Source organism: Stegostoma tigrinum, chromosome 2 (assembly GCF_030684315.1).
Source record: "Stegostoma tigrinum isolate sSteTig4 chromosome 2, sSteTig4.hap1, whole genome shotgun sequence".
Lineage (NCBI taxonomy): Eukaryota > Metazoa > Chordata > Chondrichthyes > Orectolobiformes > Stegostomatidae > Stegostoma > Stegostoma tigrinum.
In genome coordinates, this window is record NC_081355.1 from 146,433,879 (window position 1) to 146,459,476 (window position 25,598).

The following is a 25,598-nucleotide window of genomic DNA, read 5'->3' on the forward strand; positions in this document are numbered from 1 at the left end:
AATTTGAACTCAATAAAATATCTAGTATTAAGAATCTATTGATGACCGTGAAGCCATTGTCAATTGTCGGGAAAATCCATCTGGTTGACTAATGGCCTTTAGGGAAGGAAACTGCCATCCTTACCTGGTCTGCCCAGACCCACAGCAATGTGGTTGACTCTGAACTGCCCTCTGGGCAATTAGTGATGGGCAATAAATGCTGCTTGGTCAGTGACACCATCGTCCAATGAATAAAAAAAAACTAAAGGATATGGGGTCAAAGTAGGAACAAGCTATTGAGTTGGATGATGAACCCATGATTATAACCAATAGTGGAGCAGTCTCGAAGGGCCGAATGATCTACTCCTGCTCTTTCTTTTCTGTGTGTCCATCAGGAAAAGAGATAATGCCGTGGGGAAATAGCAGGGAGCTGAAATGATTGGCTAACATTTTTAAAGAGTCAGCATAGGATGGATGGGCTCATTAGCTTTCTCCTAGGGTGTAAGATTCTGTGACCATTTTGAAGGCTTTTGAAGAAAGAATGAGAGATGCATTTTCAGCTGAGGTGCCTCTTACGCTAGATGGTACTGACAACCTGCACCCCAGCCTCGCTGCTAACTGTGATAGACAGTAGTCAACTGGTAAATATCCTGGTTTTCTTCCACCTCAGGCAGGGCATGCACTGTGGCAAAACAAATCTGTAATCTATGGAATTTCCTGGACATCGTAATTTCCCCGAATGAAGTATTTCCATCAGGTCAGTAGAACATTGCATCAATGATATCACCAAATATTAAATGTGATTGCTCAAATGATACTTCTGGAATTGTTAGATCTTATTTAGTAGATTTATTTAGTATATGGTCATTTGTAACTGGATAAAGTGAAAAGTGGTTAATGACACCACTTTCTGGTGTCATCTTGGATTACAGAATAAATTACTGAATGAATTGTATAAAGGGTATAATACTGAATAAATTAATATTAAATTGATATTACCAAACTGAAACAGCTTCAATAGTTCATCATTTCTGCTCCTGTAAATTTCATTCTCTCTACTCCTGTAGTCAGTACCATCCATCATCTTCTGTGGGCTCCTGGCAATGTGCCACTTATATTGAGCACTTTAAAAAATGCCAGAATTTTACAGCTTGTAATTGTATAATTATATATTGATTTATTTGATACCAGCAATAATAAGCCTAATAGGAGAAACTTACTTAGAGAATAGCTAGATTGCAGAACTTTCTGAATAGCATGTACACTTTTGAAAGAAAGCTAAATAAGCACATAAGCAAGAGAGGAATAAAGGTATTTACTGATCTGGTTAAGGGATGAGCATAGGACAAGGCTCATGTGAAGCATAAATACCAACATTGAATGATTGTGTTGCTGGCATTTTTCTGCACTGTACATTCTATGCCACCCGCCTTTTAAGATCTGAAGCACAAGGTGATTTTAATCAGTTCATTTCAGTTGAGCACCGAGTTTCAGATCTCTAGGTACAATAAAAGGGGAAGGGATTGAGTTCATTGCCAAATGAAATGGAAATTCTGAGTGGTTCCTTTTGAGTTGCTGTTAAACTCCGTCTTCAAAGACTGGATTAAGAACAACCGTTCCAGGCATTTGGGAACATCTTAGCTATTCTCTGACATGCAGGCTTTGACAGCACAGGCCCCATGTGAGCTGAAAACTTGACCAGAATTTTTCATTACTGTTCAAAGTCTTCTTGTAACTCAGATGATCATGGTACCCTGGGATTTTTGTTTTGGTCCAACCAAATTGAATTAATCACTCATTTATCTTGTGAAGATACGGCACTTTAATCATTTTCCTTCAGCAATAGATCTGTCTGTCTATTGATCAGGTTGGTGTGAATGCCAAGGATTTTAACAAATTCTGCAAGCTGGTCTTCGCACAACACAAATTGTTCATACAATTCAAATAATCTACCTAAGATAAAAATGAAACTTTAATATAAAAAGTGGCTTCCACTGTCTCTGAATGTCCAGGAGTTCTTTCCAGCTAATGATGACCATTTGAAGTACTATCACTGTTATAATGTAGAAAGCATAGTGGCCACAGTGCACACAGCAAGCTCCCACAACAGTGACATGATAATAATCAGATGATTTGCTTTCTTAAAGTTATATTAAGGGACAAAAATTGAACAGTGCATTAAACTAAATCCACACTTCCTCTTCCACCTAACTAATTCTGGTCCCCCTGTTATAAGAAGGATGTGGTGAAACTTGAAATGTTTCAGAAAAAATTTACAAGGATGTTGCGCAAGTTGGAGGGTTTGAGCTATTGGGAAGTGCTGACTCGGCTGGGGCTATTTTCCCTGGAGCATTGGAGGCTGAGGGGTGGCCTTATAGAATTTTATAAAATCATGAGGAGCAAAATAGGATGAATAGCCAAGATCTTTTCCCCAGGGTGGGGGAGTCCTAATCTAGAGGGTATAGTTTTATGTGAGAGGGGAATGATATAAAAGGGATCAAAGGGGCAACTTTTTCATGCAGAGGGTGGTGCATGTATGGAATGAACTGCTAAAGGAGGTGGTGGTGGCTCGTACAATTACAGTGCTTAAAAGGCATGTGGATGGGTTCACGAATAGGAACGGTGTAGAGGGATATGGGTCAAATGCTGGCAAATGGGACTTAATTTAGGGTATCTGGTTGGCATGGATGAGTTGGACTGAAGGGTCTGTTCTGTGCCCTACAGATCTATGACTTGATACCTCCATGGGATTGACAAGGCGAATTGCTCATTTGGAGAGTTGGTGCAGACATGATGGCTGACCAAATGGCTGTACAACTACGGCATTTTTTAACACACTCACCTAAGAGGTGGGATAGAGGATTACTTTAACATATCATCCAAAAGAGAGCATCTTTGAACATGCAAAACCTCCTCAGTGCTGTACTGTGTATCAACCGAGATGATGTGTTTCAAGGCAAGATTTCCCCTGTTGGCTCCTGAACCCTGCTTAGCGGCTCAAATCAGTCAGAAAGGGAAATCTTTGTGTTTTGCTCATTCATGGGATGTGGCCATCAGAGCCTAGATGGGCTTTTACTGCCCATCCTACTTGCTCTGGTGAAGATGGCATTGAGCTGCCTTCTTGTATCGCTGCAGTTCAGGCACTGTCGGTAGACCAACAGGCTGTTAGGGCAGGAATTCCAGGATTTTGACCCAGTGACAGTGGAGGAATGGCAATATATTTCCAAGTCAAGATGGTGAGTGGCTTAAATGGTATCTTGCAGTTGGTAGCATTACCATGTTGTTGATGTTGGAGGTGATAGAGATTGCAGCTTTGGAAGTTACTATCAAAGGATGATTAGTGAATTGTATTAGTATATCTAATAGATAGCACTCAGTGTGAACTTGTATGGAACAAGCCAGTTAATGACTAGAGGAGTGGCTCACCAGCCAATCAAGGGCAATGGAGAAGCTTTTGAAGCCCGAGCCTGAACAAAAGCCTCATGGCTTTGTCAGCAGAATGCAATGATTCACACTCCTTTAATTGGTCTTAACTGATTGGCTACATGCTACATCATACGGGCAGTTAGCTCACTCCACTCACCGCAAAACATTGTCAGACTGGCCAGCACCCTTATCTTTAGTACCACTTGCTAGTCATTAAAATCCAACAGTCTGTAACTTCTGCCTGTAAGGCCATTACAGAAAATTGGGATCATTTAATTTGTGTTCATTTTACCATAGCCTAATCAGACAATAGGGCTGCTCCCTTGTTAAAGAGAGATGACCTGTGGTGATTTATCCTGATGGTCACTACACCTCAGTGGAAAGGGTGAATAAGAGAGTCCTTCATTGGTAACCTGAGTTGGTGTAGGAAATAAATTCAAACTGTTGGTATAATTCTACTTTGTAAACCAGCCATCTGACCCTCATTAGTTTCAGTATGTCAATATGCCATTATAAAAGAACTTGAGTGATATTTCCCCCTCTCATAGCAAGAATAGGGATAATTATTACCCTTAATGTAATCACCCTGGAAAATAACTTGCAAAATTATGCAATATCTTTTCTCTAGCTGGATTGTTAATAAGCTTTGCAAGAAACATTTTTTCTTTGTTCCATAAAATCAAACGTACGAAGAAAACAAGTAGCTCTTCATATCTGTCCAGTCACATTGAACGAGCTAGCCAATTGACCATACTCCCCTGCTTTATCTCTATAACTTTGCAAATATTTATTTTTAAAATATGTATCAGATCCACTCACAAAAGTCACCAGCTAATCTGTTCCCATTACCCTCTTTAGACAGTGCATTTTAGTTTGCAAACACTCCCTGAATAAAAAATATTTTTTCACCTTTCCTCTGGTTATCTTTAATGTGAATGCATACAATTCAGTTACATTGTCCCCCTGATGAAATTGCGCCCATTTGAAATTAGACCATGAGATTTTTCAAGTATTCAAATAATTTCTTGATTGAATGGAACTAAAAGAATAAAACTATGCTGTTTAAAGAGACACAAAATCAAAAAAAAATCACAATGTTCTGCATTCACCAGAATTTTTAAGAAAGCAGACTTGAAAAAGGACAACCAATCTGTGTAGCAGAAGAAGAGGGTGCTGATTGGTTGGACCCTGCTTGGCATGGAAATGCAGCAGGAACTGTAATCTTAGTTGGCTGTGTACTATCATTAGTCAGGGTGTTTCCATGGGTAATACAGCAATGATTGTCATTTTCCACACCCCTCTTCTCAATGAAAGTGGTATAATAAATGGAGAAATTCTTTTTCGCTACATAGAACAGTGTCTAGTTTGTGAATAGATGTAACTTGTAGAATGCAGATATGCAATAAACTACAAGCCTGACTGATTATCTTAAGTTGGTTTCTGGTGTAATTCTTAGCACAGGCAAGATGATTTAGTAAAGGTTGTGGAATACCAAAAGCACATTCAGTGTTTTATATAATGTTCTGAGGTTTGCAAACACATGAAGTTATTCAAACACATGAGGCAAAGGGAACAAATCCATACGTTGTACCATTTTTCATTGCGATGGGAAGCGCAGTAGTTTTCAAGATGATTATAATCGACAATTTGTTGGGTTCAGTGCAGACTGCACATTTTGGAAACTTGTGCAATTGTCTATCAAGGAAACAGCATCCATTGAAATTTAGGCAATAAATGCACAATAGTATTGATGCATTAAAGGGAAATCTAGATAGATGCATGAAGAAGCAGAAAAAGAGGATAAAATAAAGAAGGGTGGAAGGAAGCTCATGTGGAGGGCAAACATCAGGCCAACTTATTGAGTTTGTTTCTGTGGCTTTATTTTTAATTTTGATGCAACACAAGGACAATGCTTCTTATGAAGTAGTTATGCAACTTAGGTACTCTTCTACCTCCCCTTCTCCAACTGATGGCTGTAATTCCGAATTGCTTGGAAAATTTAAAAATAGTGTAACTCTTGATACTGGAGTTGCAATAGGCACATACCAGCACATATTTTACATAATCCCCACAATTAGCTGAAAGGTCTTCATTTGAACTATCTAATAGTTCCAATTGTCTCGGTCTCTGAACTATAACAAGTGCACCGAATTTATGTGTGCTGGCATTATAATTTATTACTACCATAAATTTCAAAAAAGCCCTGGTCAAAGTTGAACTCAGTATTTCATCGGTGTTTGAAAGGAGGCATAAATTTATCCACTCAAACCATTTCAATGTCTCATACAGATGGAAAATGAAAAGCTTAAATCCTGACTTGAAGTTCTCCTAAGGAGACTATTACACACTTTATGATTCAATCCTGCACCATCAGAGATTAAACATTGAAAAATTAAACAGATTCCCTTTCTCCCTTTTTAGATAGTCATGGAAGATCATGCACATTGTTAAGAAGAAAAATTCAAAGGTTTCTGTATTGTATTCATCAGGACTGGCGCACAAGAAAAGAAATTTAAAAAGCTTAACCAAATTGTACAGCATGAGAAGAGGTCACTGATTGCTTGGACTATGCTGGCAAGGCAATGCATTTGGAACTGTTAAATTTCTTTTCCCTACATTGAGCAGGGTCATGTGTGTTTACAGGCAGAGCTTCTAGCATGCAGAACTGCATCACTGTGTGGGCCCGACCATTGATTTGAAATTTGCTTCTGATATTATTCTTAGCACCGTCAGGATTACTTAGTAAATATCCAATAGCAAAAGCACATCTAATGCTTGACAAGTACATGCTAGAAGCTGCATACATTCAAATTAAGGTTCCTGTTCTGTGTAGGCAAAAGGAACTAATTCATAGATTGCACTTTTTTATTGAGAAAATGATCAGAGAGACTATTAATCCTGATTGCATTTCTCATTCCGATGGCACACAGTGCTCTGAGAGAAAAAGTGTTTTCTCATTTCTGTCTTAAATAGTGACCCTTAAGTTTTCAACTATGATACCTAGTTCTAGATTTTCCCACAAGAGCAGACATCCTTTTGACATCCACCTAGTCAAGACCTCTCAGGGTTTTACTTTAGGGCAGTAGAGTGGCTCAGTGGTTAGCACTGCTGCCTCACAGCACCAGGGACCTGGGTTTGATTCCACCCCCAGGCAACTGCCTTTGTGGAGTTTGTACATTCTCCCTGTGTCTGCGTGGGTTTCCTCCAGGTGCTCCAGTTTCCCCCCACAGTCCAAAGATGTGCAGGTTAGGTGGATTGGCCATGCTAAATTGCCTGCAGTGTTCAGCAGTATGTAGGTTAGGTGAGTTATAGGGGCTTAGGTCTAGGTTGGATGCTCTGAGGGTTGCTGTGGACTTGTTGGGCTGAAGGGCCTGTTTCCACACTGTAGGGATTCTATGATCTGTGTTTTAGTTAAGTTGCTCTGATTCTTCTAAACTCCAGACGATACAGGCCTAGCCTGTCTCACCTTTCCTTATGACAAAATCTACTAACTTTTAGCAATTGGTTGAGTAAAATTGCTATGAAGTACTTCCAGTGCATTAACATCTTTCTGTAAGTATGGTGATCAGTAATGTACACAGTACTCCAGATGTGGTATCTGTGTAACTGAAGCATAACTTCTTTACTCTTCCATTCGATTCTCCTCACAATAAACCATTGGAATCTATTAACTTTCCTGAATATTTTCTGTACCTGCATACTAACCTTATGTGATTTATGCACTCAGACACCCAGATCTCTCAGAGTTCGATGTTTTCTGTTATTCTTCCTGCCAAAACGGACAATTTGTGCTCCTAAGATGCTGCTTGGCCTGCTGTGTTCATCCAGCTCCACACTTTGTTATCTCGGATTCTCCAGCGTCTGCAGTTCCCATTATCTCTGATACAATTTCACACTTTCCAATGTTCTATCCATTTGCCAGAGCTTTACCTGCTCACTTAACTAGCTGTATCCCTTTGTATGCATGATGTGGAGGTGCCAGTGTTAGACAAAAATTCAGCTGCTTGCCTAACATTTTGGAAAAGATGATATGGGAAATTTAAGATGATTGTCTACCAGTCATGACAATGGAACAGCAAATCCTAGTTATTTCTCATCAGTTCTTTCGATTTTTCTTCACATGCCTGGGATTAGGATGGCCACTCATCTAGAATGGAACATTAAAAAATAATTTGTCACAACCATCCAAGAAGGTTCCTATGTTGAACCAGTCTGCAGCTTGCAAGAGAAGGTGGCTGCAGCTCAACCCATGTTGTGTACCAGTCCATGAATTACAAATCGGTTTCACCATTTAGTGCAGTCCAGCATAAATTATGTTTTCGTCACTGTTTTCATCAGCCAAAATGATCACATTTAATGGGTTTGTTGAGACCACCTTTGAGGTTGTTGATACCTTCAGCCAAACTTCTTGCTCTGGGAACTGTAGGTCAGTCAAAATTTCCAGAACGGTATTCCATGGGTGGATAAAGTCAGAAGTCATACAATACCAAGTTATAGTCAAACAGTTTATTTGAAAATCACAAGCTTTCAGAGTGCTGTTGTTTTTTTCTTTATTCATTCACGGGATGAGGGCATCACTGGCTAGGCAGCATTTATTACCCAGAGGGCAGATAAGAGTCAAGCATGTTGCTGTGGGTCTGGAGTCACAAGGATGCCTGACCAGGTAAGGGTGGCAGTTTTCTTCCCTAAAGGACATAAGTGAACCGGATGGGTATTTCCTGACAATCAGCAATGGATTCATGGTCATCATTAGATTTTTAATTCCAGATTTTTTTTATTGAATTCAAATTCCACCATCTGCCATGGCAGGATTTGAACCCAAGTCCCCAGGACACTGTCTGGTTCTTTGGATTAATAGTCCAGTGATAATACTTGGCCATCGCCTTCCCAGGTGAAGGAGCAGTGCTGCAAATGCTTGTGATTTCTAATAAACCTGTCGGACTGGTATTGTGTGACTTCTGAGTTCATCCCTTTGTAGGCTCCTTAGGCCCTCCTCATAGCTGTACTATTACCAAAAGTGGCATTATTTTTCAATCTTCCAAACAATTAGGAATTGTAGTCATTTGTTGGAGAATTGAAAGTGAAAGAATATGTAAATTGCACAGTGACTTTTTAAGACAAAGTAGCCTTGTATTGCAACAGTGTCAAAATTATGTAATAGGTACAGAACAGAATCAGGGCATTCAGCCTAACAGGAACGTGCTGATGTTTTTGCTTGACATAATCCTCCACGAACGGTTCTTTCTTAACCTTCTCTCCTTTTCTCCTTCATCTGTTTATCTAGATTTTCCTTCAATACACCTACTGTGTTATGCGTTAAGTGCCAAAACTCCAATGAATGTCACTTCTTTTTTATGGACGACCACAATTCTTCCAAAATGTGCAGCCTGCACTGAACCCGGCTAATTGTCCGCTATAATCACGTCTGTGTTCAAGTTTTACTTAATTTACAGTTCACAGTACTTTGAAGCCCATTGCTTTAAAAAGCAATTTGATATTGGAAATAAACAAAATTTTGGATTGAGCCCGTGGAATACTGTTCTGGAAATTTTGACTGACCTACAGTTCCCAGAGCAAGAAGTTTGGCTGAAGGTATCAACAACCTCAAAGGTGGTCTCAACAAACCCATTAAACGTGATCATTTTGGCTGATGAAAACAGTGACGAAAACATAATTTATGCTGGACTGCACTAAATGGTGAAACCGATTTGTAATTCATGGACTGGTACACAACATGGGTTGAGCTGCAGCCACCTTCTCTTGCAAGCTGCAGACTGGTTCAACATAGGAACCTTCTTGGATGGTTGTGACAAATTATTTTTTAATGTTCCATTCTAGATGAGTGGCCATCCTAATCCCAGGCATGTGAAGAGGAATCGAAAGAACTGAAGAGAAATAACTAGGAGTTGATGTTCCATTGTCATGACTGGTAGACAATCATCTTAAATTTCCCATATCATCTTTTCCAAAATGTTAGACAAGCAGCTGAATTTTTGTCCTGTGACTGGGAACAGTCTTGGAATATGGAACATATAATTCTGGGCTTAATTGACGGTGTCTGTTTTGGCTAAGGAAAGCCAAATCATATAAGAGTAGATGAAAAATACCTTAAAGCAAAAGAAGCAAAAAGTTGGCCATGTCACTATTATAATCAACTATCAGTTCTCCAGCTTTACAATTCTTCTTTATTCTTTTTACCTTGGTAGGTTGTATGAATTGGTGTGGTACTGGCATGAGATTATTATTTTCACCGTAGTGCTTCATTTTACAAGGTCTTTTATATTCCACTTGTCGTACAGGGCTCCATATTACACTCTGCTTCCCAATTCTCAAAAGCAAACAAGTGACACCATATCTTATACGACAGTAATTCATTAACAGGTTGAACCACTACAATATCATGACCACAGGTCAGAACCCCAAAGCACTATGAACATTTTAAACTTGTAATTCCAAACTTTTTTTTTAAAGAAAGGCCTGTACAAAAATGTCTACACGTGTAAACTAAGTAGCTATCTAGTGAGAGAGGGAGAGGCAGATCCATGGAATGTTACACCTAAAAATGCAAAAGGAATTTCAAACAACAATCCTCCACAGGGGAAAAGGCAAGTCAAAACAAACTGACCGTGATCACTTGTGACCATAAAGATAATGAGAGGTTGATGGCTGGGGTCTAGGCCCGAAACGTCAGCTTTTGTGCTCCTATTATGCTGCTTGACCTGCTGTATTCATCCAGCTCCACACTTTGTTATCTCGGATTCTGCAGCATCTGCAGTTCCCATTATCTCTGAGAGGTTGATGGCTGCCTATTTAAGATCAAGGTACATCCTGTGGATATGTACTAAATGGTGGACACATTTTGTGTTCTTCCCCTTGAGGAAGATGTAAAAAAGAAAATTAAAAAGCCATTTTCAACTTTTCTAGAGCGTGCTTATGAGACTGAGGTTCTCATGTTTGTACCCGTGGGACTGAGGCTCTTTTGTGCGCCGGTCACCTAAGGTACCTGTGTATAAGACAGGGCTTGAATGTTAGACTTCAACTTTTGAAGGTTACATTTGAAGAATTATCCCCTTGTCATTACTGCATTGTAAGTAAAGGTATTGTCTCATTCTAAGTGCTAGAGATCTGCAAGCCAACCAAAGTGCAACAAGAAAACAAAAGGATTCTTGCTCAACATGACAACTGGAATTCGGTCATGGTCAAAAGGAATCAGAACAACAGATTCTCAATCCAACTTGCAAAACTATGAAACTTGATATTGATTGTTCAACGACAGCATCAACAGTACCAGTAACCTCCATTACAATAGCCACAACTATTCACTCTTCACAAAAGAATTCAACCCAAAACATTTTTCCATCCCCACCCTTGTCTGCCTTCCAGAGAGACCACTCTCTCCGTGCCTCCCTTGTTCGCTCCACACTGCCCTCCAACCCCACCACACCTGGCACCTTCCCCTGCAACCACAGGAAATGCTACCCTTGCCCCCACACCTCCTCCCTCACCCCTATCCCAGGCCCCAAGATGACTTTCCATACTAAGCAGAGGTTCACCTGCACATCTGCCAATGTGATATTCTGTATCCATTGTACCCGTTGTGTCTTCCTCTACATTGGGGAAACCAAGCGGAGGCTTGGGGACCACTTTGCAGAACACCTCCGCTCAGTTCGCAATAAACAACTGCACTTCCCAGTCGCGAGCCATTTTAACTCCCCCTCCCATTCTTCAGATGAGATGTCCATCATGGGCCTCCTGCAGTGCCACAAGGATGCCACCGAAGGTTGCAGGAACAGCAACTCATATTCCGCTTGGGAACCCTGCAGCCCAATGGTATCAATGTGGACTTCACCAGCTTCAAAATCTCCCCTTCCCCCACCGCATTCCACAACCAGCCCAAATCGTCTCCTCCCCCCACTGCATCACACAACTAGCCAGGCTCATCCCCTCTCCCCACTGCATCCCAAAACTAGCCCAGCCTGTTTCTGCCTCCCTAACCTGTTCTTCCTCTTACCCATCCCTTCCTCCCACCCCAAGCCGCACCTCCATTTCCTACCTACTAACCTCATCCCACCTCCTTGACCTGTCCGTCTTCCCTGGACTGACCTATCCCCTCCCTACCTCCCCACCTATACTCTCCTCTCCACCTATCTTCTTTTCTCTCCATCTTTGGTCCGCCTCCCCCTCTCTTCCTATTTATTCCAGAACTGTCTCCTCATCCCCCTCTCTGATGAAGGGTCTAGGCCTGAAACGTCAGCTTTTGTGCTCCTGAGATGCTGCTTGGCCTGCTGTGTTCATCCAGCTCCACACTTTGTTATCATATGTATTGTACATCTTTTTAAAAAATGCTGACTTTTAAGTGCACCTCTTACTTGTAATCTGTGCGTGTGTGCTCTGATAGTAATAACACAGAACATCACAGCACCCAGACGGGTCCTTCAGTGATGATCATGATACCATTCTAAACTAATACCATCTGGAATCAATTCTTCTTGTAGTTAGTAATTCATAAATGTACTCTTTAATAACTCAAAAAAGCTTGATTAAATTGACAACTTTTAAAACATGTTAGTTTGTGTCTGGGAGAAAACTGTTCTTGAAGGAAAGATCCATTTTAAAATTAACCTTGAATGAATGAATGATTTATTGTCACATATATCTAAGGAGATCCAGTGAAAATTGTTCTGTCACCACAATCCGGTGCTATTTTGAGGTACAATGGAATAAAAAGAAAGTACTGAAATAGATTCCATGTTCATCAGCTGGGGTTCCAAACACGGCTCCAGGATTTATGCAAGGTCTATGCAAGATAGCTGCCCTGGGCCTACTGCAGCCAGGAATCCCTGCTCCAACATCACTGCAACCAATGCCTCACTGCTTGCAACCAACCAAGGCAGGGATCGGGGTGGCATAGTGAATAAAGAGCAGTTGGAAATGTCCAATCTACAGCCATAACAAATTGGGAATTTGGGTCTGGTAGCTCTCCATATTAGTAGACTGGGTACCAGCAACAACTTGCATTTGTATTCAGTTGATTTTGTTTAAATTTGATTTGATTTATTGTCACGAGTATTTGTTACAGTTACAACGATACGTATGGTTTACTGTCACCACTCTCCAGCACCATCGTAAAACACAGAAAATAAACCAAAACACAGAATACAAAGCCAGAAAAATAAAAGAATAAATTTCTTCAAAGTTAGGTTGTCTTTGGAACAATTCCTGCCTTTGGCTCAGCCATGGTCCTGGGATTCAGGCTCTTTTGCCCTGATACCTTGAGCCCATGCAGCTAAACCAACGATACTGCATACTTGTGAAGCACCATTAAAATAGTAAAATATCCCGTTGAGCTTGACGGGAGTGCCAGGCGATGAGAATTTACAGTAAGCCATTAAAAATATCTTTAGACCTGCTGACAAATAATTGACCGTGGAGGTAGTTTAAAAGCAGAATTTTAAGGTGAGATACAGAGGAGAACTGGTTTTGGTGAAAATTCTAAAGTTTAGGATCAAGACTGTTGAAGGCATAGCTGCCAAAGGTGGTGAGAAGGAAGTGGGGGATAGTTATAAGGTCAGATCGAGAGTGTGCAGAGATTTTGCATAGTTGTAGGGCTGAAGTACAAGAGCAAGAATGTCATCTTGTGCAGTGTTGTTACAGTTGTGGGTGCATAAGAAAGATGTGGCTGCATTGGAGAGAGTGCAGAAGCAATTTGTAAGACTGGATCCAGGAATGAGAAACTTCAGTTAATAGGATAGAATGAAAAAAGTTGGGAGCATTCTCCTTGGAAAGAAGAAAGTTGACTGGAAAATTCTTACAGGCTTGTAAAGTCATGAACAGGTTAGAGGAGGCAATGGCCTTGTGGTATTATCACTGGACTGTTAATCCAGAGACCTGGGTAATGTTCTGGGGACCCAGGATCAAATCCTATCATGGCAGATGGTGGAATTTGAATTCATAAATATCTGGAATTAAGAATCTAATGATGACCGTGAATCCATTGCTGATTGTTGGGAAAAACCCATCTGGTTCACTAATGTCCTTTAGGGAAGGAAACTGCCATCCTTACCTGGTCTGGCCAACATGTGATTCCCAGAGTTGACTCTGAACTGTCGTCTGGACAATTAGGGATGAGCAATAAATGCTGCCTGGCTAGTGACGCCCTGATCCTGTGACTGAATTTAAAAAATAGGTTGGATAGTGTAGATAGGGCGAGACTTGTGATAGGAACAAAAATGGGAGGGCATAGATTTAAAGGCATGCAAAACAAGCAAGTGTAGTGTGAGAGGAATTTTTTTTAGGGAATTTATGTACTGCTAAGAAATGAGGTGGAGGCAGGTTCTATTTAGACTTCCAAGGAGGCATTGAATGATTATTTGGATAGAAATAGTGTGCAAGGATATTGGGGAATAGAGCAAGAGGTTGGCATTTGATAATGATGCTCATTTCAAGAGCCAGTGCAGGCAAGATGGGCCACATGGCTTCCTTCTGCACTAACAGTTCTGTGAATTCAGTGAGTCTGAAGTGGTTACAGAGATGGAAGATGTGAGGCCGGTATCCTCTGGCAGTGCCCATAAAGCTTTGAACTGTCAGCTTGACTGCTGTTGCCTTGCCTTCAGCTGCTTGCTAATCTCTGGAATCCTGTGACAGTTTTAAACTTCAGTCTGTCCCAGATAACCTCTTTTGAGACGTCCCATTCACACCTACCTGCCCAGCTCAGCTTTTGGTCATCTACCCCCATGTCCGTTTATGTGATTTGGTGTCAAAATTTGTGCAATGACTGATGCTCCAAGGAGTTGCCTTTGGGACATTTCACTGTGCCAGAGGCGCTATACAGAGGCAGTTACAGAAGACAAATGTGTTGGAAATTTGAACTGAAAACAGAAAGTGTTGGAAATACTTAGCAAGGGAGGCAACATGTAAGAGGGGAGAACAATTTTCCATATTTTCTATAAAAATAAAATCCTGATGGATTGAAGCAGCCATGTAACCTTGCAGACCTTATGTCTATGTGTTGGATTATACCACTTTAGTTTTGAATCGGCAATGTTTTGACATGTTATACAATACCTCCTAAGCATATGGAACTTGAACCCAGAATTCCTGACTTACAGGCAGTAACACAATGCGCCACAAAACCCCATTCAGAGTTAAGCGCGGATTTAGAAATTGGTGGTGTGTTTTGGAATATGAAATACGGGAAGGGTCCTGATCTTCATTAATGCCGTACGAACTTTTGCAGCCCTTTAATTTTTATAAAAATATTGATTATCGTTTAAGATTTACGTCTTAGCTAGGATCAGTTTATTTGTATTCACACACTCTCCACCCCCGAGCACAAAGCTTGTTTGAAAACAGGCCATTCGGCCCAACACCGACTCTCCGAATAGCATTGACCCTCACTCCAACTCTGCATTTCCCACGGTTAATCCACCCAATTTACACATCCCTGTGACTCTATGGGCAATTTAGGATGGCTAATCCCTGTAAAGTTGCACATTTATTGGACTGTGGGAGAAAACCGGAGCACCCGGAAACTAATGCAGACACGGGGAGAGTGCGCAAGCTCCACAGAGACTGGGATTGATCCCCGGTCCCTAGGCTCAATAACGCAGCAATGCTACCCGCTGAGCCATCGCGGTGATCACACATTTAATAATGAGCGATCGTGTCGCTTTCAACCTTCAGTGGACGCTGAGGAAATGCATGCGGTTTGACTTTGTTTCTCTTAACTATTTCCTTTCGCAAACACATTTACTAAACAAAAGCAAATCAGCAGCGATGTGACACGATAGACTTGCGGGGTTCGGATGGGGTGGGGAAAGGAGGGGGGGATGCAAGAGGCCAAAATCCGGCTCTGGAGCTGCCACCCTGGTACGTGGAGATCCCGCGTGTTTTTTTAAATACCCAGCTATCCTTGCTTTTAGAGGCTGTATGTGTTTATCCCCGGTTCCCGAAACGTCAAAACTGGCTGCATGTAAATTTTCCTTACGGGGGGAGCGTGGCAACATAAAGCCGAAACTAAAACTCTGAAACCATTTAGGAACATTGGCTAAACGTATTCTTCAAAAGGAGCAGAGATGAAAAAAAAGTTTGATCAAAATGTCTCCAGGAGCGGTAGGAGGTTCTCGATGTAATTTTTTTCATTGGTAAATATCGAGCAGCGCCGCCCGTTGCCTGTTGCATTTGTAACACTTTATAGGGATTATTGTGCTGTGGAACTTCGATTTGAAAGAGATGTATTGGGCAGAATTTGTGTGTGAGAGGGAGGTAGATAAAATAAACTGGAAAATGATTCAATAAAGCTCAAACGCTTTGTTATATCGCCACTGTTGTGTTGCAGCTTAATTTGTCGCGCTACATTGTTGCGGTTTCCTACATGCGGCCGTCAGGATGGTTCAAATGATACAATGTGTCAGTATAACAAGGTGTGGAGCTGGATGAACACAGCAGGCCAAGCAGCATCAGAGGAGCAGGAATAAGAAGGGTCTTGGCCCGAAACGTCACCCTATCTGCTCCTAAGATGCTGCTTGGTCTGCTGTGTTCATCCAGCTCCACACCTTGTTATACTGACACATTGTATCATTTGAACCATCCTGACGGCCGCATGTAGGAAACCGCAACAATGTAGCGCGACAAATTAAGCTGCAACACAACAGTGGCGATATAACAAAGCGTTTGAGCTTTATTGAATCATTTTCCAGTTTATTTTATCTACCTCCCTCTCACACACAAATTCTGCCCAATACATCTCTTTCAAATCGAAGTTCCACGGCACAATAATCCCTATAAAGTGTTACAAATGCAACGGGCGGCGCTGCTCGATATTTACCAATGAAAAAAATTACATCGAGAACCTCCTACCGCTCCTGGAGACATTTTGATCAAACTTTTTTTTCATCTCTGCTCCTTTTGAAGAATACGTTTAGCCAATGTTCCTAAATGGTTTCAGAGTTTTAGTTTCGGCTTTATGTTGCCACGCTCCCCCCGTAAGGAAAATTTACATGCAGCCAGTTTTGACGTTTCGGGAACCGGGGATAAACACATACAGCCTCTAAAAGCAAGGATAGCTGGGTATTTAAAAAAACACGCGGGATCTCCACGTACCAGGGTGGCAGCTCCAGAGCCGGATTTTGGCCTCTTACATCCCCCCCCTCCTTTCCCCACCCCATCCCAACCCCGCAAGTCTATCGTGTCACATCGCTGCTGATTTGCTTTTGTTTAGTAAATGTGTTTGCAAAAGGAAATAGTTAAGAGAAACAAAGTCAAACCGCATGGATTTCCTCAGCGTCCACTGAAGGTTGAAAGCGACACGATCGCTCATTATTAAATGTGTGATCACCGCGATGGCTCAGCGGGTAGCATTGCTGCGTTATTGAGCCAAGGGACCGGGGATCAATCCCAGTCTCTGTGGAGCTTGCGCACTCTCCCCGTGTCTGCATTAGTTTCCGGGTGCTCCGGTTTTCTCCCACAGTCCAATAAATGTGCAACTTTACAGGGATTAGCCATCCTAAATTGCCCATAGAGTCACAGGGATGTGTAAATTGGGTGGATTAACCGCGGGAAATGCAGAGTTGGAGTGAGGGTCGATGCTGTTCGGAGAGTCGGTGTTGGGCCGAATGGCCTGTTTTCAAACAAGCTTTGTGCTCGGGGGTGGAGAGTGTGTGAATACAAATAAACTGATCCCAGCTACTAAGATGTAAATCTTAAACAGTCTAGAGCCGAAACGTCTGCCTTCCTGCTCCTGTGATGCTGCTTGGCCTGCTGTGTTCATCCAGCTCTACACCTTGTTAGCTCAGATTGCCCAGCAAGTGCAGCTCCTACTATCTCTGCAACAATGTGTTAGTATAGTAGGACTTTGAATATATTAGTTTAGTCAGTTTGACATCAGCACCAATAAGTGAACTCTTCACTTCCTGAAACTTACATTTAAAAACTTTCCACAAGAAGTTCCCCTCCCCCTTTAAACGTGGGACAGACGGCTGTTGACAGGCGCTTTAAACATAGTTTCTCCCGTTGCATTCTGTGATTTGATTTCACAGGGCGTGGATTTTCAGAAAGGGACTTTTTTTTTCAATCGTGTCCATCCCTTTAAAAAGTAAACGTGTGCTCTCTGTCCCTCTCCCGATCTCAATGTGCGTTTGTTTTCGTTTGGAGTCTCTCTTGATTGGGAATTGTTACACTCACGTGTGCTGGCTGAAGGGCGAGGAGACATCAATAACAAACATTTCCTCAAAGCAAAGAGCCCTGTGATTAAAGCGGACTCAAATGGCTTAGGCACTTTTGGGATCAATCACAAATTAAAAACGCCCCCGAGATGAAGGGTTGTTGCGGCTGGAGGCGATTCTAGGTAGGGGTTTTCAAAGAGGGTTAGGCATCCCCCAGCATCGCTTCTCCTCGTTGTCAGGAGAGAGAGAGAGAGAGAGAGAGGTTTCAGCTGATAGGAAGGACGCAGATTCAAGTGCAGGAATCTCCCAAATTCCTGCCTCCCTTCTATCCAGGAGACTCGATGGGAAGCACAACCGTGGATTGCAGTAAGAGGAAGAGCGGGATGAAGAGGAACAAGAGGCGCGTGTTGCGCCTGAATATCCCGGTAGGTGCAGATGCAGGTCCTCCTGCCCCCTCCCCTCTGTACCGCGTTTATAAACCGAGGCCGGCGGGGGTGTTTGTTACGGGAGGTGGTGTCTCTGCGCCAGGCTAAAGCCTGGCTCATGGACAGAGGTAAACGCTGCAGGCGAGGCTTGTTGGATATAGGGAAGTTGAGACCGGAAATTCTGCTGCAGTTGCCTCCTTCCACAGGGGAAGCCAGGCGATGAAGCTCAGTCTTGGAATCAGGCTATCGAGGACAATTAAGCCCCTTTTCACAAGAATTCCTTCATTTGAATGAAAGGGCTATTCTTGTTCCAGGTTTAGGTTCCACGGGGAGACATTCTAATTCAAAGGAATGTCTGTACATTCCATTTTCACACTTTTTTCAAAAGAGGAAATTATTGCTTGGAACAGAGTTCAAACGTGTGGGGTTCGTCAAAATGGAGTTTATTTGAGGTGGAGGGGAGGTGAAAGAGGCGAACTTTTTTTACACTTTGCAGCATAACCTGTGCAAAATGAGCTTGCTGCGATCGAGAGTAGAATCACAGTCTCTTGATAGTTGGGAGGGAGAAATAGATTTGTTGTAGATACAGTCAAATGCACTGTTAATTCTTTCATTTCTTTTAAACCAAAAAAAATTGGTGCGGTTTGTCTTTTAAACAACCTCTGGGTTTATTGTATGCTGCTGAGTCATATGCAAACACCAAAAGCAAGTGGGTGGAAAGCTAATTGACTGGTCTAATTCCTGTGCAAAGATTTAAATCCAACACAATTTAAAATTGGGGTGCCCGTAAATCCAGAGGCAATAAGTTGAATGGATTTGGCTTTTGTCTTGTTGCAATTTATTTCCATTGCTAGGTTGCATGATCGAGAAAGAATGTGCCAGAGTAGTAGTAACTTACACCATACTAATTCAAACACATAGGTAAGTTATTTTTAGAGATAATGGGAACTGCAGATGCTGGAGAGTCAGAGAGACTGGAGTAGGTTCCCAAGTTTAGTTCCTTTATCAACTAAAGTGTTGTGAATCTGCTACTGGTGATCAGTAAAGAGGGGAACTGGTAATAGAGATCAGATATCCAAGAGATTCTGCAGTTGTGCAAATTCCTCCAGTCTAGTCATGCAGTAAAGACTGTGTGTAACTCGCGAATGGAGCTCTGTTTTTAGAGGAATTCTAGCTGAAATCCAAATTAAGGGCTAAATTAATTGTACATCATCATTTTAGCTGAATTTGCAGTGAATTGATTCACGGAGATCTTCCCTTGTAAGAGGGCTGAGTTTCAGGCAATGATAAAGAGCCAGTGACTAGTGCAGCAGGTAATCAGAGCCAAGGGCTCTAAGGTCAATTCTGGAGCACTTCTACACCAGCCGTAGGGCTTGCTGTGATTTTTTTGCTCAAGACCACCTGAACTCTTTGGTACAGGAATGGAACTCCATGGGCCTGTGGCTTTCTGAAAACAAAATGAAGCCATGACAAAAGTGCTACACTATTAGACATTCTGTCTGTCAGCTGAATGGATAACCTCAGAACCAGCCTGCTCTCTGAATTGGACATGCACATCTTCTGATGGCCTTGTTTCAAAGAACTGAGTTGTTATCCTTGGCTTCCTGGTCAATATTTATCTGTCAGTTGACATCACTAAAAAAAAAATTGGCCCATAATTTCCTGGTGAAAATAGCACCAATGTTAGTGGTGCTCATGTTTGTTTGAGCACAGATATTGCAGTGTCAGAAAGAGGAAGATACCAGAATAAATGGGAAATTTGCAGCCCGAGACATGTCACTTCACTGTTTTCTTCACCAAGGTGGCATCCCATTGGCTAACTGACCAATAAAATGCATTCAATGACATTGAGTTTGTTGTATCAGTGATAATGGGAATTGCAGATGCTGGAGAATCCAAGATAACAAAGTGTGGAGCTGGATGAACGCAGCAGGCCAAGCAGCATCTCAGGAGCACAAAAGCTGACCCTTCATCAGAGAGCTCTGATGAAGGGTCTAGGCCCGAAACGTCAGCTTTTGTGCTCCTGAGATGCTGCTTGCCCTGCTGTGTTCATCTAGCTCCACACTTTGTTATCTTGAGTTTGTTGTGCTTGAAACAAATAAACTTTCTGCAAAAAAATTGGGGCCTGTCGTAAGTGCGATGATTCTCATTTGGAGCCATTTAAGGCCCATATGCTTATTTTAAGCTTGGATTAACTGTCAGGGGTTCCTTTTAAGTTCAGCCAATTTTTAATTGCTGGCAACGGACTCTTCTTGTTTGAAAAATTAATCCTTTATGAATGTGAAATTTAATTTCTTCTGGACATAAAGCAGTATACTTCTACTTTTAATTATTAGATATTTAAACAGAATGCAATTTAAATGATCAAAGAATCATACCATATGGAATAAGCCCTTCAGCCCATCAAGTCTGCAGCGAATAAATGACTCTAAATCTATACAAGCCCAACTTCCCAATACTTGGCACATAGCCTTGAATATTATGACATTTCAAGTAGTCAACTAAGTACTTTTTTTAAAAAAAGGTTGAAAGGTTTCCTGCCTCAACTATCCTCCCAGACAGTGCATTCCAGATACCCAACATCCTCTGGATGGAAAAATGTTTCCTCAAATCCCCTCTAAACCTCCTGTTTTTACTTTAAAGTTATTCTCCCATGACTTTTCCATTAAGGAGGATGGCTGCTTCCTACCTGCCCTGTCAGTGCCCCACATAAGCTTGTGTATCTGATTCAGGTTCCCCCACTCCACCTTCTTGGCTCTAAAGAGAACAACCCTGAGCTAATTGAGCCTCTCTTTGTAGCTAGTAATTATGTTTTTTCTTACTTTTTCCATTTCTCTTCTCTTCCAATCCAGACTTTTCTTTAAATCTGTGTTTCTCTTTTCTAAGTCTAATTTGGTATTGAACACTGTAATTGGAATGGTACCAATGTTCTCTTTTATTTGCTGCAGTCGTTCAGCCCAGGCTGGCTGTCTGCATGAGCAGTTAATTTCATCTCACTCCCCAGATCTCTTCACATACATCGGCAAGCTTTTCCTATCATTGCTTTCCCAGTTCCCATTTGCTGCTAGAGTGGTGAGTGCCTGGAACACACTGCCAGAGGAGGTGGTGGAAGCAGACACAGTAGCAACATTGAAGATGCACTTCAACAAATACATGAATAGGAAGGGAATAGAGGGAGATCCTGTAGGTGAAAACAGTTTTAGTGTGGACGGGCAAAATGTGTTGGCGTAGGCTTGGAGGACCAAAGGGCCTGTTCCTGTGCTGCATCGTTCTTAGTTCTATTTCATGTTGCCATTTCTTCTTTTGCCATTCAGGGCCTATGGAAAGTGGGAATATTCTGTGCGTCTCTGTTTCGAGTACTTTTATAATTTTGAACATCTCCATCAAATCTCATCTCAAAGGAAAACAATATCAGATTATCCAATCTAACTGAAGCCTCTCATTCTTAAACCATTTGTTGTAAATCTTACCAGCAACCATTGAAGCATTCAAATCCTTCCTAAAGTGCATTTCCCAGAATTGAATAGGCTGGCTCAGTGGTTAGCACTGCTGCCTCACAGCACTGGAGACGTGGGTTCGATTCCATCCTTGGGCAACTGTCTGTGTGGAGTTTGCATGTTCGCCCCATGTCTGCGTGGGTTTCCTCTGGGTGCTCTGGTTTCCTCCAGATGTGCAGGTGAAATGAATTGGTCATGGTAGACTGTCTGTACTGTGCAGACTAGTTAGATTAGTCATTAGTAAATGCAGGGTTATAGAGTAAGAGCCTGGGTCTGGGTGGGATGCTGTTCGGAAGATCGGTGTGGACTTGATCGGCCAAGGGATTTTATGAACACAGTACTCTGTATTTGTTTTCATGAGTCTCTCAAAACAAAGATAATGTCTTCTAATCTTCATGGTTAATGTGACCCTGGGTGATTCAGCAGGCCAGTCCATATGGAGAAAGGACAACTGTTTCTCTAAAAGGGTCTTCTCAAGCTCTTTCTCTCTCTTGCCTCTATGTTCATGTGTCTGTCACAGCACCATTTACTTAGTCATATCCTTGCTGTGGTTTGTTGGATGGGGTGCTGTCACAGTGTTGAGTGACAACACTTGTGGCAAGTTCCTTTCGTGAGCTAGTGACTGTTACACTTTTCACTCAGGCCTTCACAGTATCCTTTTAAAATAATTTTCCTGTCCTCCTTGAGATTCGGTAGCATCTTTAAGAAAAGGGCATCTGCTTCAGAAGCCAATTATTTGGCAGCGTCCACAGAAGTTGAGCTGATTTAGGATGATCAATGATGCATTTGGAATTGGTTTCCGTGAGAATGCAGCTGGAGTGTTGTTTTATGTTTGGCCACACTGTGTCCTTTGGAAACGCCACTGGTGGAAGTTCACCTGCATCGGCAACGGCCTAGTGGTATTATTGCTAGACTATTAATCCAGAGTCCCGGGTTCAAATCCCACGCTGGGCGATGGTGGAATTTGAATTGAAGAATAATCTGAAATTAAAGTTCTAATGATGACCATGAAACCACTTCCAATTGTCAGGAAGAAAAACCCATCTGGCTCACTGATGTCCTTCAGGGAAGGAAATCTGCCATCCTTACCTGGTCTGAACTACTTGTGACTCCAGACCACACCAATGTCGTTGACTCTGGACTGCTTTCTGGGCAGTTAGGGATGGGCAATAAGTGCTGGTCTGGCCAGTGATGCCCATGTCCTACGAATGAATTAAAAATAAAATTCCAGTTCTTTTGGGAAGTGACTTGAGCCTGACTCTATGTAGATAGGTTGTGAAAACAGTAACGTCATTTTATTAGTGTCCTAAACATTGGTGTTGCAAATGACATAAAACTTGCAAGTATTATGAACTTTTGAAGGGGTTAGTGATAGACTTCATGAGGTCCTTGACAGACTTGTGGAATGGACAGGCACGTGGTGCAGAGAGGTATGAAGTCCTATTTTTTTGGTTAGGAATGACAAGATCAGGAACTATATAAAACGAAAGGTGCAATTTTACCAGTCATGGAGGAACAGAAACACTTAGGAATTTTAAAAACTGAAAGAGCTGCAGATGCTGTAAATCAGGAATAAAAACAGAAGTTACTGGAAAAACTCGCAGTTCTGGCAGTATCTGTGAAGAAAAAAAATCAGAGTTAAGGTTTTGGGTCCAGTGACCCTCAGAACAGTGCCCAAATCATGGAAAGTAATTCTAAAAATATGTGCAGGCTTTATAGATTAAGAAATGAAATACGCAAACAAGGAAGTTAAAGTGAACCTTTGTAAAATACCACAGGCCCAGTCTCAACTAGAGCATTTACTCAATGGGAGCACTTTTCAACCTAAACAGGCTGGGACCCCATTAGCAAACTTCATTAGGAACTTTGTTTTTGTCGCCTTCAATGTCTTCTAACTAAAAGAATGTGTATGAGAAGAATTACGAAGAGAAACAAGTGTCAATCAAATAGATACCAGGGATTTAAAAAAAAATAATGAGTTCCTGTATACTTCCCACAGGAATAATGTGGGAAGGTGAGAGAGAACTTTGGAAGAGATACAAGAAAATGTTGAGCTGGATTGAAAATGCAGAGCAAAGTGCAAAACTAAACATTGCCCCTCCCATTTGGTAGTACTCATTGTTGGGCATGCAGCAAGTTAAGTCTTTAAAGAAAAATAGCAATTTCTCCTCCTCAAAAGGCAGATAACCTGATTATTTGTTTCATTTATTCTTTGTGTACAGATTGGCTGCAATATTTGTTTAAGTAATGTTAGCCAGTGAATTGCTTTTGAAGTGTAGGCAAGGCGTTTCAAGACATCCTGAGGACTGGAAGGAACTCTTACCAGCAATTTTCACACATTAGAGGGACTGAAGACTAACAATACTTCTGGGCCTGGTGCCATATTTCCAAGGATGCTGAAGGAGATGGAACAAATCTGCAGGGCACAGGCTAAAGTAATGACAATGGGCTTTGGAGAGTTGCTCAAGATTAGAAGCTGGCAAGAATAAAGTTGGTATTTATAAAAAATTGGAGGTGCTTAATTGTAAGGATTTTTTACATTAGATTCCCTACAGTGTGGGAACTGGCCCTTCGGCCCAACAAGTCCACACCGCCCCATGCAGCATCCCACCCAGACCCATCCCCCTATAACCCACACACCCTGAACACTACTGGCAATTTAGCATGGCCAATCCACTGAGCCTGCACTTCTTTGGACTGTGGAAGGAAACTGGAGCACCCGGAGGAAACCCATGCAGACATGGGGAGAATGTGCAAACTCCACACAGACAGTTGCCCGAAGCTGGAATCGAACCTGGGTCCTTGGTGCTGTGAGGCTGCAGTGCTAACCACTGAGCCACCGTGCCACCCTAAGGTTCTAAGACCGGGTGAGATTACAGAGATGGGGAGGCGTACAAGGTCATGGAGGCTTTTGAAAACCAAGGATCAAAATTTTAAAAAATTTTTCTGAAGAAGGGTCTAGCCCAAAATGTCAGCTTTCCTACTCCTCTGATGCTGTTTGGCCTGCTGTGTTCATCCAGCTCTACACCTTGTAATCATTTTTCATTTTACTGATGTTAATGGAGAGATTGTTGTCCATTCTGTTAAGCAGTCAATCTCTTCTTTTTTTCCTGGATTCTGCCTTTTCATTGATGGAGATCCAACCCACAATGGTAGTGTTATCAGCAAACGTTTAAATAGAGTTGGAGTGGATTTTGGCCACGCAGTTGCGAGTGTTTAAGGAGGCTGAGCACACAGCCTCATGGGGCACTGGTGTTGATGATCCTTACTGATTGCAGTCTATGGGTTAGGACATCAAGTACTCAGATACAGATGGGGAAGTGAGACCTAGGCCTCAGAGTTTAGAGATTAGTTTGTTTGGACTTATGGTGTTGAAGATGGAACTAAAGTCAATAGGTAGCCTGACATAGGTATCCTTGTTTTATCGAGGTGTTCCAGGGATGCATGCAGGACCAGGAAGTTAGCATCTGCTGTAGACCTGTTGTACCCGTAGGTGAATTGCAAAGGATCAAGGCAGTTTGGCCCTTTGGAGTTTATATGGGCCATGGCTCATGCGTCGAAGCACTTCATAATTATGGAGATCAGAGCCACTGGATGGTCGTCATTGAGGCACGCTGCATGATTTTTCTTTGCTGCTGGGATGATGGTGGTCTTGAAGCAAGCAGGGACTTCAGATTGTAGTAAAGCGAGTTTAAAGATGTTAGCAAATACACCTGCCAGCTGGTGCTTACAGATCTGGGTGCATGGCTGGGTACTGCATCCAGGCCAGTTGCTTTCCATGGGTTCACTCTCAAGAAGGCTGATTTCACATTTGCAGCAGTTACCTTGGGTACAAGTGTGCCCGAGGCTGTTGGGATCAGTGACATCGGATCACTGACCTTCTGTTCAAAGTGGGTATAGAATGCAATGAGCTTGCTTGACCATGATGTATTGTTGCCCGTGATTCTGTTTGACTTGGCTTTGGAGCCTGTTATGCTGTGTAGGCCTTGCCGCAATTGATGGGTGTCCATGTGGGTTGATCTGGGTCTCCAGCTTAGTTTAGTATTGCCTTTTGGTGTCTCTGATGGCCCTGTGTAGGTTGGGGTTGTCTGACGTGTACGTCTCAAACC

The 25,598-nt window shown here is 42.1% G+C and overlaps 1 protein-coding gene across 5 annotated transcripts in view; it reads left to right on the forward strand.

Moving 5' to 3' along the window:
- Positions 1–25,598, forward strand: part of prkag2a (protein kinase, AMP-activated, gamma 2 non-catalytic subunit a) — a 447,918-nt gene that overhangs the window by 46,450 nt on the left and 375,870 nt on the right. The window contains exon 2 of one of the 5 annotated variants that reach the window (XM_048551437.2): positions 650–736. The exons of 1 other annotated variant lie outside the window; for it this stretch is intronic. In XM_048551437.2, the coding sequence (XP_048407394.1) occupies positions 719–736 (18 nt within the window). In that variant the 5' untranslated portion in view covers positions 650–718. Of the gene's footprint in view, positions 1–649; positions 737–17,363; positions 17,993–25,598 lie in introns of those variants that run through there. 3 more of the 5 variants (XR_007249582.2, XM_048551419.2, XM_048551409.2) reach the window with 3 other exon arrangements.